Raw genomic sequence first — 16207 nt, forward strand, 5'->3', positions numbered from 1 at the left:
CGAGGTGAAGAAGAAAAAGACTCAAGGTTTCTCCCGCCGATATCAAGCCGGTCCCTACCATGCTTACCTACATATTCAGCTTGTCAGAGGTCAGAAACACCAGGTAAAACATTAAACATTACCAACCTTATGTTTCTCTACTTGTGATATTGTAGAAGGCGGATATCAAATCCATTTATTCTGGATACAAAATCTCTGTCTGCAGGGGTGGCAGCCCGAACCTGGTGGTGCATAGAAACCCGACACTCGCAACCAACCCTCATCCCCAGATCTCCAAATATGCTTACATACCGCGGTACATACGTGGTAACGTACGGGTGTCTATGCTTGGCCGTCTCCAACGAAATAGTTGTTTCATCTTTCGGCAATCCGGAGCCTTTCCTTCTTACGCGGGTCAAGCACAAGCCGCAAGTTGGCAAATCCATCCAAGGAGAAACTACTTACAGTTCAAGCAACCAACTTATTAGTTAAATACTTCGAGTAGAAGTATCAATAGCACAGTATATCTTTCCCACCTCTCTAGTTCTTCCCGCATATCATCGGTGATATCCATAGATACTAGCCAGCTTCGTGCGGCTCTTCGTAATAGGAGATATAAGACACTAAGCGGAACAACCGGGATGTCGAGTTATAATAAAAACATGCTTTATAAGTAGCCGCCCAGATAAGTTTATGCTATGTATGATAAATAATACCCCTATGCCTTGGGCTTTTCTGTTGAACCTCATGCCCCTTTTCCCAACCGTACTGATGCAATTTTCTTGGGTATCCGTCTTGTCGTAAGTTGAATTTTACATACCCGTCATGCAATAATAATTTGGTTGGCCCAATATCTCCTCATCACTAGAATTCCCTAAATCCGTCTGCTACCCGCCACAAACTGTTACCTTTCCTAATACAGCACGCGGGTCATAACACGGGCTTGCAGGCTAGGTTAGCTGTATATATATATGGAAGGTATAGACTAGTACTTACAGCTCAGTGCTTCAAGCGAATCTTGAATCTCCTTCAGATCGCTCGTTTGGACGTCACTAACGTCCGCCATAAGATAGGCAAGCTGTGTACGTTAGCTTGAAGCGCAATGGATAGATATATACGAAGGAGTGTAAGGACGTACGTCTCCTTTGCTATCACTTATTTGCTTATCGACATTGTGGTTGCCGAGAATCTCGTTCACTGCTTAGGTATAAGTATCCAGATATGACCACGTGTACTGTTACTTTACTAACCCTTGCGAAGGACACCAGGCACGTTCTTGTGGATGTAGATGATCTGCAGCGAATTAGAGGTTGTCATAGAAGTGCACACGGCCAAAGATTTCTTACTCGTGCGTGGTTGGGCTCCTCCAACGTTAGCAAACGCATGTTGACCTCGGGCATGTTTACGCTGCCCAAGGTAATGCCCAGGTTGATATATCGAACTAAAGCATCGCTGACTATGTAGTATTCGTGTTAGCACGGAGATATCAAGCTATTATGAGATCTTTAGTACCTTCTACGCCGATTGCTCTCTGGGCTTCTTCGGTGCTGCCGCCAATGTGAGGGGTGAGAATGATGTTGTTCAGGCTACGAAGGTCCTCTTCCCAGCCATTCAGGTTGTTAATGAAATAGTCGCCGTTTGCACGCGGCTCGCTCGGGTAAACATCTAATGCGGCTCCTGCGATCTTGCCGCTGCGCATGGCGTTGATTAGGGCAGGGATGTCAACCACAGTTCCACGGCTAGCATTGATAAGGTACGAACCGTCTTTCATATGCTTGAGTTGCGCTGCAGAGATCATGTTCTTGGTTTCGGGCAGCTCCGGGACGTGCAGAGTTATAAAGTCGGCCTCTCTCAGGAGGTCCTCTAGTTTGGGTACCTGTCGAGCCGTGCCCAGTGCCATCAAGTTCACGACATCGTAATAAATAACCGACATGCCCATGGCTTCCGCAAGGACGGACAGCTGCGAACCAATATGTCCATATCCGATGATTCCTTTAATGTAGTCAAGATTAGCTCTTAGTGTAGGTGCATTGGCGTATAGATGAGTCTAAATAGTATGATACATACCAAGAGTCTTGCCACGAATCTCCCAGCACTTGTTACTCACTTTGTTCCAGGTGCCCTTGTGCATCTCATTAGACCTATCGCCCAATTGGCGGGCCAGAGCTATAATCTCGGCAATGACGAGCTCGGCCACACTACGAGAATTTGCAAATGGCGAATTGAAGACGGCAATGCCGTGATGAGCAGCATACTCCAAGTCCACCTGGTTCGTACCGATGCAGAAACAGCCAATCACTAGGAGGTTCTTGGCCTCGCGAAGGACTTTCTCGCTTAACTTGGTTTTTGAGCGAATGCCAACAACATGAACATCCCTGGTAGTTTCTATTAGAGCCCTGCTACTTACTACTTTTCTTATACAATTTGAAGCAATAAAACTCACCGGATCTTCTCTATGAGCTGATCTTCAGGCAATGAGCTCTTATGGAATTCGACTTGGTAACCCTGACCAGTCAAGATATCTCTGCCGCTCTGATTGACGTTCTCAAGCAAGAGGATTTTAATATCTTGAGTATTAAAGGGCTTGAGTTGCTTCGGCTGAGCTCGCAGAGCAAATGCTCCGCTAAAGCTAGATAGCGGGGAGTGAAATGTGGCAGCTGACGGTGAGACCGACAGTTCCGACTCGGGAGCCCTGAAGATGTTCTGTGCTTGTGTCATGGTTTTGCAATTGTATTGTTTGAGAATATGGAACGTAAACGTGGGAAATAACGAGGAATGACTAGTTAGGTAAATATCGCTAGAAGCAGGTACGATTTGACTCTGATGAGTCAAAAAAAGGTTTGAGAATGATTATATGTTGTTAAAAGGTTAGAGCGTCGAGGATATGTACCACAATTTATGGCTTAGTGCATATGTGGTTAGCAAGCTGTAATACTAATATCCATGCGCATCAGCCTATCGCTTCACGTAATAAACCACGAGACCCAACTTTTTTTTTTCTTCATCGACTGTCATAAAATAATAGAAAAGTAAGATGGGCAGGATGGGTTAAAATCTAACTCCCGTAATTTATTAGATCCCGTCATCGGACGTCATTATAAAAACCCGGAGTCACGGGCACATTGTAGTATAGAGAATCTTGCCCCTATTGTCTTCTTCATGCCTTCTTCAAAGTGGTTAAGCCTTAATATAAGTTAAATCTGCTTCTAAAAACTGCCAGTTTGAATGATTTGTTTTACTTTATCCGTCACCAATGACCTCGGGAACGGTTTTAATATATCAATGGGACTTGTCCTTAAACTTAGAAAAACAACCAGTGGTAAGGATTAGGTAGGTACCTAGGTAGGCCCTCCGGAAATATTAATAAGGGGGCCGTTTATTTCACAAATTTGTGCGGGCAGTACGTGGAGTAACGATACAATACGCAAGGGGAGAGCAAATCAACTCCATGTGCAACATCCGATGTACATATATGCAAGACGCGAACTTCCGTCACCTTTCATATGATTCTCTGGCTGAATGCATTATTGACGAGCCAAGCAACTTGACCTTTTCCTCCCCTCGTGCCAGCCTGAAGTATACCTATTTAGGTCCACCTCCAATTGCCTCTGTTCGTAAAATGCGATCACCTTTCCGGCCAACCGACTACTCCAGACCAGCCTCATGCTGGAAGAAAACGAAGAGAACTACCAAGCAGTACAGAACGAGATTCCGAAAGCAGCCTAGAACCTAATGGGAGTGGCCAGTCTATTTTGCATATGATTTCACTACCATTTTCTGGGTGACCTCTGTAGAGCGTCGACAAATTCGCAATATTAAATCTGTCTTGGTCGATAGAACAATAGAAGGAATTGAGTTGGGAAGGATAAGATAGCCTCAATAGCCTTTACTACCTTCTCTCCTTTCCGACTAGGATCCGCGACGTGAATTAAGTAGAGAGTGTTAGAGGAAAGGGGCAAGATTTAGCTTTGCTTGCACTCTTGCGCCTCCTGCTTCGGCTTCGCACCGTCATCCTACATCAAATATTAGCCGAGTATTCCTATAATAATCTGTAAGGAATGGTGGACAAACATCGTCATCAGATTCTTCCTCCTCGTCATCGCGATCTTCGCTAAGGTCATCCTCATCATCATCCTCGTCGAACTCCTGGTCTTCAAGGTCGTCGAGTTCCTCAAAAGCCAGGGCCTCACCAGTAAACCAGTCGATAGCCCGAGGGATCAGCTTCTCCTTAATGTCCTCACCGAGTTGGTAGTCCAACTCTAAACGCTCCTCAATGTCCGAGGCAGCGTCGTTGTCATCATCGTCGGTGGGGGCCTTAGGGGGCGAGAAGAAGTTGAAGAACGACTCGGTGGGAACAGTCTTCTTGACGATACGAGTTTGCTTCGTGTCTGTCTAGGTTAGTGAATAGTATTAATATATTAGCTCTGTGGTGGCTTACTCTTGTTTCGCTGTTTCTTGCTCTCGATGCGGACAGTAAGATCGCGACCCTCTTTCCACTCGATCTTGTCACCCTCGGCATGGTCGTAGATGAAATCGCCACCATAGCCACTCTCGTTCTGGTAGAAATACGTCTTGGTGATAGTCTTGTTAGTGAAGAACTCGTTCTCGGCAAATTCGAAGATGAGGCGGAATCCCGGTTTGTCGAGATACTCCATCCGAATATCAGTCAGGTAGCGGAGGGCAGCCTCATCGCGGTCTGTGATCATCTCAGCAAGAGAAATCTGGTTCTTCATGGCGGATAGCCAGAATTCTGGGATTCCTTTAACGAGTTCAGCAGTCTCAGAAGTTGCCTTCTCTTCTCCCTTTTCGGCTTCAGCTTCGGCTTCGTCCTTTTCATCTTCCTCGTCTTCACCAGCCTTGACCTGTTCGTCAGTGGGCTCATCCTTGCCGTTGACGATGGCGGCACGCTTCTCGTAGAGAGGAGTGAACTTGGCGAAGTACTTCTTCTCCAGCTGGAGAACTTCTTCCTGGAACTCGGCCTCTAGCTTCGAGTGATCTTTCTGGATGCCCTTTAAGCCGGCAACACGACGACGAACGACGCTAGGAAGAGACTCTATGTAACCGGAAGATCGACCAACTAGGGAGCCAAGTCGGCCTTGAATCATCTGAACCAATTTAGGATTCTGGGCAAAGATAGAAGCGGCTGCAGCGCGATCGAGGTCCTCTGTAGCGCAGAGGAAGTTAGCAACGAGAGACCCGCGGAAGCAATTCCGGCGGGGTTACGGATTAACATACCTTCCTTGATGCTAGCAACGCCCGGTTGTTGGGCATGGGAAGAGATGGGGGCATTGCTCGCAGGTGTGTTCTGCGGAGTACTGCGGAGAGAAAATCAAGAGTTAGTGTCTCGGAGGAAGGAAAAAAAAAGTATAGCTAAAAGGCGGGCTCTACATACGGAGCAGGGACTTCTGCACGTCGATTCTTAATAGGCTCCGCCATTGTTGATGGTTCCGTCGCCGATGGTGCGGACTGTGATTAAATTCGCAAGCGAGTATGTCGATGTCGGGTCAAGCACTTGGCAGCCCACAAGGAAATAATTAGAATGGAGGCAACAAAGAACAATGCAGGTAAATATTAGAAGTATGAAGTTATTGTGTATCCAGTTGAATGGTGAAGTCACAAGTAATGGACTCGAAGAACCCGCACACAGTGTGTTAAGGTATAACGGGTGGGCGGATGCGGTGATGAATTTGATTGATGAAACGGGAAAGTTGAACTTTGATTCAAGTCCAACTGCGAGGAGAAAGGTGAAGGGGAAAGTTGTAGTAGTGAAGTAGTTGGTTCACAGCGATGGAGAATTTGATGAGAGAGGGCAAGAAGACTGGACTGGTCTGGTGGGAGAGGCGAAGTGGGGGAAGGCGGCAACCCTGTCAACTGTCCCCTCCAAAGGTTGTAAGTAAAAAGAATGTTGGGTGCCGCTGCCGCCATCAAATAATTTTTTTCATCCTTAAATTTTTTTTTCTTCAGGGCACTTACACGTAACAATTCGCCTGCCTACACCTACAGTTTTTTAGCCTGCAGCCAATGGCAACGCTATTATGTCTGAGAGCAAACATTTGATACCTAAAACAGGTACCTAAGGTACCCTAAGACTAGGTACATACCAACCTAATAAAAATGTATTAGGTGTTAGGTATACAAGGTGTCATTAATGGTATGCCTATGCCCTTATAGGCTTATGCAGCAACTTACCTACATATGGACGTATTGAATGGCCGGATATCAAATGTAATCCGATATAATCAGTTCAGGTTGTGTACGAGCATACAACTGGTAAGAATGCCTAGCCTAATGTGGATAGGTGCTGGGTAGGTACAGACAACGCCTAAACCTGATCGAAAGCGGTGTACAGATTGTATCGATGTAGGATGCACGCAGACCTATCGACTCAAAGAACTACATGCCTACCTCCTAGGTACATCTCGTAGTCTACCCATACACCGTTTCTCGGGTCAAGCCAATAGTTTTCTTATTAGATGCCTTCTACGACTTCTACGACTTCTACGACGCGCCGTACGCAGGTAGCCACGTCAACTCACGTAGAGGTAGTGTACCTAGGTAGGTATGCTGCATACATATGGAGGCATATACATGTACCTAGATATAGTAGTACCTTAACAATGGAGGTACATGTAGGAGCTGGATTAGGTATTTCGCCTTGCCTAATTGGGCAATACGAGACTTTAATGGTAGAATAGAAAAAAATAGAAAAAATAGTTTCTTAGTGGTTAGTTAGGTAAACTTTCCCTTCTTCCCTTATCTGTTATCGCTCATTCTCAGCGTTATCGTTATCGTTGCTACTATCGTTGCTATCGCTATCATTATCCTTTGCATTGGTCTTGAGCTCTCGGTGGATCCTTCAAACTATTAAGGAATTACCTAACCTACCTACCTATGTATTGTTCCAGGGTTGCTACTATGTATAGCATCATCTTCCATCTTCAAAGTTCTGAACGGTGTGATTCATTAATGGATTGAGCTCGAAGCTGAACTTGTAGATTCCCCCTACTTGAAGCTTCAACAAAGGCTTACAAGGCAGACATAGTGTTTCCATTGGTCCTCGAGGATCTGTCGCGCTTTGATACTTCGATAAACTATTCAGGATGTGCCCTAATATTCTAACCATTACCCGGCCGGATCGATAGTCATAGTTGCAAGACCGCGAAGGCGCTCCCCTAATTTCGGATCATATCGGCCCTCTTCGGATGCGCCTCGGTCACGTCGCCGATTAAGCAAAGCTATACGGAATATACGATCTCCATTATAGTTACGGTATATTGAATATGGAGGGGCCTAATGATGATGCGCAACCAAGGCGCAGTGGTCCCGTAGCCATGTACGGGCTTAGCTCTAATCAGAGCAGCTCGAGTGTATTCGAGGATGTGGAGATGGCACACGATGAGGTAGGCTAATTGCATTGTTTAACACCAAGATCGTTTATTCTAAGTTTTGATTGCTTCAGTTATTCTCTGGTCCTATGGCAGAGAGCTTGCCTACAAGCCTCTCGACCTTTTCCCATCGTCGCCAACGCGCAGATTCGACAGCAAGCTTCGCGTACTACAATGAAGAGGATGACGAAGCAGAGCCTGGGTTCATGTATGGCGAAGACGGTGCTGTACCATTTGATATCGACGAGATGCCTCTTGACTTCGAAGATGAAGAGGAAGAAAGTAGTTCGGGAGTCGATCTCGAGAATGGCGATTCGTACGATGATTATTCTATGCGAAGGAGATCTTCAACCCAATCGAGGGGCTCTATTCATGCCAGACTTCTCCGAACAGATAGTGGCGTTACGGATACTAGCGGTCGAGGTTACAGCCGAGTCAGCCAGAAACTACACATGGTCAACGAGGATCTCACCATTGTGATAGCTGGTTTTCGTACGAGTAGACCTGGCTACACTACATATGTTCTTCTGTGTGTTGTGACGTTGGGGCTTGCATACCTCCTTCTACGATGGCTTCCTCGGTGGCAGGTGAAGTTAATCGGCGAGCCATGTCCGCTCCATGATAGCCAGTGGGTGGTGCTTGAGGTAAGTTGTGTTGGAAATTCGTATGCATCAGGCGCTATGCTTACCATCCTATAGGACCAATGGGGTGAAATGACTATACTAGACGTGCAAACGCAGACCTACAACCGTCCTCTTTCAACCGTATTCGGCTCACCCGACAAGATTTTTGCCCAATTGCTAGGAGATGATGCTGATCCGCTATTGCCCGAGCTCCGGGTCCTCAGCTACCGATACGTACGCTTTTTCTACCATCCATTGAAGGGTAAATTCGTTATCTGCAACGGGTGGAAAGATCCTACATGGACTCGCGTACGAGCACTTCGTGCTGGCATTGACGGCGAGGAGAAAGACCACAGGGAACGCGTTTTTGGGACGAACCTCATCGATATCGAGCAGAAGTCCATTCCTCAATTGCTTGTAGATGAAGTAGGTTATTGTTGGCAAAGTATCGGTATGCCGTATAAACTGACAGGCCCTAGGTTTTCCACCCATTTTACGTTTTTCAGATCGCAAGTTTGATCCTTTGGTCATCAGATGAGTACTACTATTATGCCATCTGCATCTTCTTTATGTCTGCAGGTAGTATAATAGCAACTCTAATAGATACACGCGCTGTTCGTCTTCCTTCACCACGAAAATATGCATCGCCACTAATTTTCATTAGACAATGCGACGTCTTCGCGATATCTCTCGCTTTGAGTGTGACGTACGAGTCCTTCGCAACGGCTTCTGTAAGCTTTCTTTTTTATAAAAAAAGGTCTTTTTAGCTATAGGGTATATGGCTGATTATCTCTAAGGGGCCCACGTTTCATCAAGCGACCTGGTTCCTGGTGATGTATATGAGATTAGTGATCCCAGTCTCACCCAGTTTCCTAGCGATAGCTTGCTCTTAAGCGGGGATTGCATTGTCAACGAGAGTATGCTTACAGGCGAATCTGTGCCGGTTTCTAAAATTCCCGCTACCGACGAGACGCTTGAGATTATGAATCTTAGTGCCTCCACAATCTCCCATGACGCTGCTCGTCATTTTCTCTTCTGCGGGACAAAAATCATTAGGGCAAGGAAGCCGCAAGATAATGGCGACGATGAAGCCGTTGCCCTCGCCATGGTTGTAAGGACCGGTTTCAATACAACCAAGGGCTCGCTCGTCCGCTCTATGATGTTCCCCAAACCGTCCGGATTTAAATTCTATCGTGACTCTTTTCGATACATATCTGTTATGGGATGTGTTGCGATGCTTGGATTCGTCGTATCCTTTGTCAACTTCATTCGCTTGGGGCTGACTTGGCATGTGATACTTATCAGAGCATTAGACCTGATTACTATTGCTGTTCCGCCGGCCCTTCCAGCTACACTTACTATAGGGACAAATTTCGCTCTGAGCCGCCTTAAGAAGAAACAAATATTCTGCATCAGCCCGCAGAGAGTCAACGTGGGTGGGAAGCTGGATGTCATGTGCTTTGATAAGACGGGTACGCTCACCGAAGATGGCTTAGATATTCTTGGTGTTCAGCTAGCATCTCAGTCAGCAAAGCGATTTGACGACATCGTCTCAAAAGCGTCAAATCTGGTCCCTAGCACAAGTTTGGATGCTGGCCCTGGGGATAAATATGACATAACTCGTGCTGCTTTGTTCACGATGGCCACCTGCCACTCTCTTCGTTCCATCGATGGTGAACTTGTTGGTGATCCGCTAGACGTCAAGATGTTTGAGTTCACCGGCTGGACGTTCGAAGAGGGTAACCAAGGTAGTACCGAGCAGGAAGATGACGAACAAGGAGGCTTCTCTCCTTCTGTTGCTCGCCCTCCTATGGTACCCCTTTACGATACGGATGGATACGGGACTACCGAAGGCCAAAATGTAAGTTCCACTGCTTAAATGACCTTTGAGTTCGCCTAATGTGTTTTAGGTACCAATCGAGCTCGGAGTCTTGAGATCTTTCGAATTCGTCTCCCAATTACGGAGGGCCAGCGTCATCGTGCGGGCTTTCGGCCAGCAAAGCGGAAATATTTATGTCAAGGGTGCACCTGAATGTATGCGGGATATATGTCGACCGGATAGCTGTGAGTTTTTTAACATCAGTAATTATTTTGTTGTGTCTATACTAATATAGTACGTAGTTCCGGATGACTATGATGAACTCCTATCTTACTATACTCATAAGGGATATCGGGTCATTGCGTGCGCTACTAGATATATCAAAAAGCTATCATGGGTAAAATCTCAGAAAATGAAGCGCGAGGATGTTGAAGCCGATCTTAATTTTGTCGGCTTCATCATCTTCGAAAATAAGCTAAAACCCACGACAGCTGCAGTGCTTAAGGAACTTACGGAGTCAAATATCGGCTCGATCATGGTTACGGGCGACAACATCTTGACAGCCATCAGTGTCGCGAGAAATTGTGGCCTTATTGAGAAAGATGCGCATTGCTTTGTTCCTCATTTTGCTGAAGGTAAGTCGCTACGAACAACCTACATTCTTCATACTCAGCCATAATAGAAAGACGACAGATGAGTCTAGCTTGTCCAATACTAAATCATGAGAAATTTCCCATATGATGTTATTGACCGCTAACATAAGATATACAGGGAACTCTCGCGATCCCAATGCTCGTTTACAATGGGAGAGCATAGATGACCAAGCATACCAGTTAGACGACCGAACCCTACTAGTAAGAGCCTATATGATGACTTCATTAATAATTCAAGCTAATTTGAATGATTGTAGCCTTTACCTGCTCCCGTAGACCGTGATGCTTCCTTACCATACGATATAGACAATCTTAGAAACCACTCTCTCGCAGTAAGCGGCGACATCTTCCGATGGATAATTGACTTTGCTCCGAACGAAGTCATGCAAAGGGTGTGTAATATAACTTTCTTAACCAATTCAACAGTATCCTCCTTATCGGGCGAAGAAGCTAATGAAGCATTAGATGCTTGTCCGAGGCAAAGTCTTTGCACGTATGTCTCCAGATGAGAAGCATGAACTTGTAGAGAAACTTCAGAGCATAGACTATTGCGCTGGATTCTGCGGAGATGGTGCGAATGATTGCGGCGCCCTTAAAGCTGCTGATGTTGGAATATCACTGTCTGAAGCGGAAGCATCTGTTGCGGCCCCATTCACGTCGAGGGTATTCGATATTCGATGTGTTCCCGACGTGATTCGGTATGCTTGCTCCTCCAGGCGTGAACATTGAGCACACCCATGTCGCTAACGTTGTGTCTAGGGAGGGACGAGCTGCTCTAGTAACTAGTTTCAGTTGCTTCAAGTACATGAGCATCTACTCGGCTATACAGTTCACTTCTGTCAGCTTCCTTTACGCCTCAGCTTCGAATTTAGGAGACTTCCAGGTAGGAATATTTCCAGCAACAGCACGTTTTACTTAGTGGCTAACTGGTTTTCAGTTCCTATTTATCGATGTTCTCCTTATATTGCCAATTGCCATATTTAGTAAGTGAAACGGAAAGCATGAGATGAAGCGAAATTGCTAATTCACATACTAGTGGGCTGGTCTGGCCCGTTCCCAGTTCTAAGCAAGAAGCGACCAACGGCGAATCTGGTATCGAGAAAGGTTCTCATACCCTTATTATGCCAGATGGCCGTCTGTATACTTGTACAAACTGCCGCGTGGCTTATCGTGCGGGAGCAAACTTGGTAAGTCTGCCTTAAGGAATTCTCTATAGTATAGTGCTCTAATGCGAATATCATAGGTATATACCCCCTCGGGTAAATCGGGACAAACCTCATATCAAAAATTCGGAGAACACAGCTCTGTTCCTCGTGTCTTGCTTCGAGTATATATTCATTGGTGTGGTTCTTAACGCCGGCCGACCATTCCGACAGCCCATGACTCAGAACTGTAAGTCCTCGATACTCTTGTTTATATGGGGAAAATGCTAACTATCCATATAGGGCCCTTCATGGCCACTATTTTTACGGCTCTAGCCATTACTATATATATGATCTTTATACCGGGCCACTGGATTAGAAATCTGATGCAACTGACCAATATTAGCCCATCATTCAAGCTTACACTACTGGGGTTGGGCGTGGCGTATCTGGTCGCAGCGTGGGTCGGGGAGCACTACATCTTCTCTGGCATTGCTCGAGGAGTTGGCGTGGTGAAAACGGCTGTCACTCGGAAGGCAAAGAAGCGGAAGGAGTATAAGATTATACTGGAGCAGACGAAGGCTTAATCTTTACCTGAAATTTAGCCCCTTGCTCGAGCTTACCAGGGTTGGTGTCAAGGTACGGTAAATAGAACCGTTGTTGCACAAACGAGAAAGAGGAGGTTAGTAGGGGCAAAGCCCCTGGAGCCGATTATATAGCGGTACGCTATGGCCACGCTGGTGATCCGGCGTGACACATGAGGGCACCGCAATAGTTAGAGAATTGGATGTATGGGTACTATAGTGCTCGCTAGGTATAGAAGGCTTTTGAGAAGAATAGGTAAATAGTGTGCATTGTTATTGTATATATACCGAATAGAAGAAATGGTATATACTATCAAAGCAAGATTGATCCAATATGTTAGAACAATAATAGTGATTTGCCGGTGACTGACTTGCTGTATTGTCGATTTACGGAACTAAATTACTATTCGAATAGGTCATTCCCATTCATCTCGTAGTAAATTCAAAGCAGCCGACTACAGCCACCAAGTACTTACCTTAGCTCTTCAATAGTGCTTGAATTACAACTCTTACACATACTCACCCGTCTACGTTGGAATTTCACGGTCGTACAATATAGCACGCAAGGGGCTTTTCATAGCACGAGTAAAGAGTAAAAAATAGGGTATCTATTCCAGAGTAGGGTCTTGTCGAGCCTCTCACGCATTACCGAACTATTTTATTCCGAGCCGGCATCCCTACCCTCGTCCGCGACGCCGTTCTCGGGCCCAGCCCTCGTCCTGGGCACTTCGAACACGACAGCCCCGTTTTTGCCCCCCTTGACTTTCTTCCACATGCCTAGGCGGTGGTCTTTCCCCACCCCGACTACGACGCATAGGCCGTCTTTGCCACGCTCGCCGCGCTCGAATAGAGCGATGTCGTTGACTACGCCTTTGACTAGCCACGAGCGGGCTGTGGCCCCGTTCACGCCGTTGGTTGTTGTCTCTGTGTCTTTGTCTTCGGGGGTGTCTGCGGTAGATGGGTTTCCTAGGATTCCTGCCGGCTCGATTTTCCTCTTGTCGTCGCTTAATCGCCAGACTCGGACGTACCCGTCCCAACTGCCGCTCAGTATGAGGTCGGAGTAAGGCAACGTGCGGAGTGCGGTGATCCACCTAGGCTGCGGAGGCGGTACGACTTTGGGGGTTGGGGCTGTTTCGGCGGATGCTTCCGTCGGCTTTAATGGGTTTTCTAGGCCGTGAGCTTGTGCTAAGATGAAGAGCGGCTTCTTCTTCTGTATGCTCCATAAGGCTAGAGAGCCGTTATCGCTGCCCGTGATGAAGAGCTCATCGTCGATCATCGCGACGCGATCCATGCTGCCTTCTTGGGCTAACGACCGCGGGTCAATCTCTGGCTTCTGCTTCTTGTCGATCGACCCACCGCGGAAGACCAACTGGGTCTCTTCGACGACTTTCCATAAGCGAGCTGTCCGATCTCGTGCACCTACGCTCACGCAACGTTCTTGTGCTAGGGCGTCGATGTCGACGACCTCGTCTTGGTGGCCAAAGAGGGTCTCGACGTACGCCAGCTCATCTAAACTCCATACTTTCACGGTACGGTCTTTAGAAGCCGAATAAAGTTGGTTTGTACCTCGTCGAAACGCTAGACCTGTTACGGCGTCGCGGTGGTGTGTAAAGACGCGCAGGGGCTTCAACGACTTGGCCTCGTAGACGATCAGGCGCTTGTCCGCGCCGCCCGTGACGACGAACTTGCCGTCCTGAGAAGCTGCTACGCATAAGATATCGGCTATATGGCCTTGATAGTTCTTATCATTTGCCTTGGACCGATTCCCCTTGCGCAACGCAACCTTGGTTGGCTGCCGACGCGGAGGAGCAGGAGGCTTTTTCGGCTTCTTCTTGGTAGTTTGCGGGAATTGGTAAACGGGTAAGTCTTGTAACTTCCACTTGACCAAGCATTGGTCTTTTGAGACCGTATACACGTACGGTGCACATATGGCAACAGATGTAGTTGCGAGCGTATTACACCGGAAGAGAGTATGGGACGCCCGGTCGACAGCAAGCTCTAAAGCAATTTTCCTGTACACTTTCCCTTTTGTTTCGGCCACGTCTTCTTGTAGACGCGTTGCTATTATGTCGCGGTCGATATCTTCAGCATTGAAGCCCGTCTCGTCGACTTCTTGCCGGACGTTGTCGAGATATCTTTCTGCAAGCCTCAACCTCTTCTCTGCTGCTGTTTCTCCCTCATTCTCCGATTCTGAATCAGAACCAGGCGCATCCGGCTGTGCCGCGCCATCCTCGCTCTCAGATTCACTACCTGATATAGACTCATCTCGTTCGACTCGTTTTCTAGGTGCAGGTGCGGGTTTCGAGAGCGTCTTCGAAGTCTTAGTGGTCGCGACTCGTTTTTTAGGTCCGTCTATAACAGGTGCTCGTTTCCTTTTTTTCTGAGCGCCAGGAACTGTGAAGAATGACGACATTGTGGTGGTTTACAATGTTTTACTTTAATCAATTCGAACGCGTGTTAGTCGTCTCGTGCCCTCAGAAAATTTCCATCTTTGAAGCAAAAGACTTGGTTCGTAGCTCAGAAAAAAAAAGTTCAACGTCCTGCGGGACACTGACAGGGGACCCTAGGGATACAAAGGTACCTATATGTACTACTATATTCAGTTATGTGATCTAGCCATTGGCTTTAGGTGCCCATCTCATAGCGGGGCGCGCGCGGCTGAGGAACTGTGGCTAGTGTTGTCCGACGTCCGACCTCCACTAGATGATGTCCATTCCAGTCTGAAGCTCTAGATTTGGCAGCCAGCTGCTAGGCTGTAGCTACCTTGCGCGTCTACATAGTACACATTTGCCTACAGCGCCAGTAATTTGAGAACAAGAGCTTCTTCAACACCTACAAACTACATTTGAGTCCATCACCACCTGAACAAATATCCCAAAATGTATGTCACTTATCAATATCATTATAAAATCCTAGTTCAACAGATAGACTGACATTAGCCAACCCAGGGAGGTATTGTTAGGAATCACCGGCAAGGACTTTACCTTAATCGCAGCTTCTAAAGCTGCGATGCGGGGAGCAACCATCCTCAAAGCCTCTGATGACAAGACGAGATCGCTCAACAAGCATACACTAGTTGCATTCTCCGGCGAGGCTGGCGATACGAGTGCGTCAATTCTGGAGAGAATGTGCGGCTCTGAAAGCTAACTGACGCTAGTCCAATTCTCGGAGTATATCCAGGCAAATGCGCAGCTCTATTCGATGCGAAACGAGACAGATTTATCACCTACGGCGTTGGCACACTATGTCCGCGGTGAGCTCGCATCAAGCTTAAGATCTAGAAAGCCGTACAACGTCAACCTGCTACTAGGAGGTGTCGACCCCATCACTCACAAGCCCAGCCTATTCTGGCTGGACTACCTTGCAGCTCTCGCATCTGTTCCCTATGCTGCCCACGGCTACGCACAGTACTACTGCCTATCGATCCTGGACAAGCACCACCACCCGGATATGACATTTGTGCAAGGACTTAAGGTGCTCGAGATGTGTACAGACGAACTGAAGCGACGTTTACCTATTGATTTCAAAGGCATGACGGTCAAGGCGGTTACAAAAGACGGCATTCGGGAGATTGAGTTCAACGACGACAAGATCGTTAAGTGTGCATAAAGCAATATCATTTTCTAGCTGGCAACCCCACGTGTAACATTAGGATTCTAGGCTGGACGAGAAATCGCACAACAGCCTAGTAGCCAAGTCACAGGCTGGCCTATGAAATCTATCAGGTCGGTCATAGCTGCGACCATCCAACATCTTTCGGTTACCACGTATATGGTGAGGGGTTCAAGTTATTCATCACCATACATAGAAAGCCCTGAAGAAATAAATGCTAGCTAGCCAAAGGGGCATAACATGGATAAGATATGCCACGCTATGATAAAATCGTGAGTGGAATGATAGGTCCTATTCGATAGCCTCTCACCCAATAATGGTAAGACCGTATAATGAAGATATACATTGGTCTTATATGTACCGACCGGGTCGTCATTCGAATCTGGGTTGAGTATATAAGATATACGTGC

General features: G+C 46.9%; 5 protein-coding genes across 5 annotated transcripts; 2 read left to right on the top strand and 3 right to left on the bottom strand.

Moving 5' to 3' along the window:
* Window positions 1-517: 517 nt before the first annotated feature.
* Window positions 518-3115, bottom strand: F4813DRAFT_16398 (uncharacterized protein). Its single transcript, XM_049239120.1, has 8 exons — window positions 2423-3115; window positions 2047-2354; window positions 1492-1971; window positions 1326-1435; window positions 1230-1272; window positions 1118-1176; window positions 976-1057; window positions 518-921 (listed from the first exon to the last, which is right to left on the bottom strand). Exons 1-8 carry the CDS (start codon window positions 2695-2697, stop codon window positions 893-895), a joined length of 1386 nt encoding a protein of 461 aa, XP_049104955.1. The 5' UTR covers window positions 2698-3115; the 3' UTR covers window positions 518-892.
* Window positions 3116-3826: 711 nt separating this feature from the next.
* On the bottom strand, window positions 3827-5503 carry F4813DRAFT_16396 (nucleosome assembly protein). The gene is made up of 5 exons (XM_049239119.1): window positions 5372-5503; window positions 5215-5294; window positions 4418-5143; window positions 4051-4367; window positions 3827-3992 (listed from the first exon to the last, which is right to left on the bottom strand). The coding sequence occupies exons 1-5, from the start codon at window positions 5413-5415 to the stop codon at window positions 3942-3944; spliced, it is 1218 nt and encodes a 405-aa protein (XP_049104956.1). The 5' UTR covers window positions 5416-5503; the 3' UTR covers window positions 3827-3941.
* A 1241-nt stretch (window positions 5504-6744) lies between these two features.
* Window positions 6745-12518, top strand: F4813DRAFT_342602 (uncharacterized protein). The gene is made up of 16 exons (XM_049241434.1): window positions 6745-7379; window positions 7439-8008; window positions 8063-8413; window positions 8467-8601; window positions 8652-8718; window positions 8785-9848; window positions 9898-10051; window positions 10109-10441; window positions 10578-10660; window positions 10717-10851; window positions 10925-11157; window positions 11219-11342; window positions 11397-11442; window positions 11496-11646; window positions 11703-11851; window positions 11905-12518. Exons 1-16 carry the CDS (start codon window positions 7260-7262, stop codon window positions 12186-12188), a joined length of 3999 nt encoding a protein of 1332 aa, XP_049104957.1. The 5' UTR covers window positions 6745-7259; the 3' UTR covers window positions 12189-12518.
* Window positions 12519-12778: 260 nt separating this feature from the next.
* On the bottom strand, window positions 12779-14715 carry F4813DRAFT_342604 (WD40 repeat-like protein). Its single transcript, XM_049241435.1, has one exon. The coding sequence runs from the start codon at window positions 14596-14598 to the stop codon at window positions 12844-12846; it is 1755 nt and encodes a 584-aa protein (XP_049104958.1). The 5' UTR covers window positions 14599-14715; the 3' UTR covers window positions 12779-12843.
* A 217-nt stretch (window positions 14716-14932) lies between these two features.
* On the top strand, window positions 14933-15906 carry F4813DRAFT_16584 (nucleophile aminohydrolase). Its single transcript, XM_049239134.1, has 3 exons — window positions 14933-15066; window positions 15134-15291; window positions 15343-15906. Coding segments are annotated over exons 1-3 (612 nt in total). The 5' UTR covers window positions 14933-15064; the 3' UTR covers window positions 15795-15906.
* Window positions 15907-16207: the final 301 nt, after the last annotated feature.

The sequence above is a fragment of the Daldinia decipiens genome, assembly GCF_022478715.1.
Source record: "Daldinia decipiens strain CBS 113046 unplaced genomic scaffold F4813scaffold_1, whole genome shotgun sequence".
NCBI lineage: Eukaryota > Fungi > Ascomycota > Sordariomycetes > Xylariales > Hypoxylaceae > Daldinia > Daldinia decipiens.

Bases quoted from the DNA above. Each gene is read 5' to 3' on its own strand.
- F4813DRAFT_16398 (XM_049239120.1), bottom strand. From the start codon at position 2,697: ATGACACAAGCACAGAACATCTTCAGGGCTCCCGAGTCGGAACTGTCG. The intron at 1,177-1,229 runs GTTAGTAAAGTA...ATACCTAAGCAG, and splicing joins GCCTGGTGTCCTTCGCAAGG to TGAACGAGATTCTCGGCAAC. The intron at 922-975 runs GTAAGTACTAGT...CTAGCCTGCAAG, and splicing joins TTCGCTTGAAGCACTGAGCT to CCCGTGTTATGACCCGCGTG.
- F4813DRAFT_16396 (XM_049239119.1), bottom strand. From the start codon at position 5,415: ATGGCGGAGCCTATTAAGAATCGACGTGCAGAAGTCCCTGCTCC. The intron at 5,295-5,371 runs GTATGTAGAGCC...TTCTCTCCGCAG, and splicing joins CGTGCAGAAGTCCCTGCTCC to TACTCCGCAGAACACACCTG. The intron at 4,368-4,417 runs GTAAGCCACCAC...TAACCTAGACAG, and splicing joins CAAGAAACAGCGAAACAAGA to ACACGAAGCAAACTCGTATC.
- F4813DRAFT_342602 (XM_049241434.1), top strand. From the start codon at position 7,260: ATGGAGGGGCCTAATGATGATGCGCAACCAAGGCGCAGTGGTCCCGTA. The intron at 10,052-10,108 runs GTGAGTTTTTTA...TATAGTACGTAG, and splicing joins TATATGTCGACCGGATAGCT to TTCCGGATGACTATGATGAA. The intron at 11,852-11,904 runs GTAAGTCCTCGA...CTATCCATATAG, and splicing joins ACAGCCCATGACTCAGAACT to GGCCCTTCATGGCCACTATT.
- F4813DRAFT_342604 (XM_049241435.1), bottom strand. From the start codon at position 14,598: ATGTCGTCATTCTTCACAGTTCCTGGCGCTCAGAAAAAAAGGAAACGA.
- F4813DRAFT_16584 (XM_049239134.1), top strand. The intron at 15,292-15,342 runs GTGCGTCAATTC...AACTGACGCTAG, and splicing joins CGGCGAGGCTGGCGATACGA to TCCAATTCTCGGAGTATATC.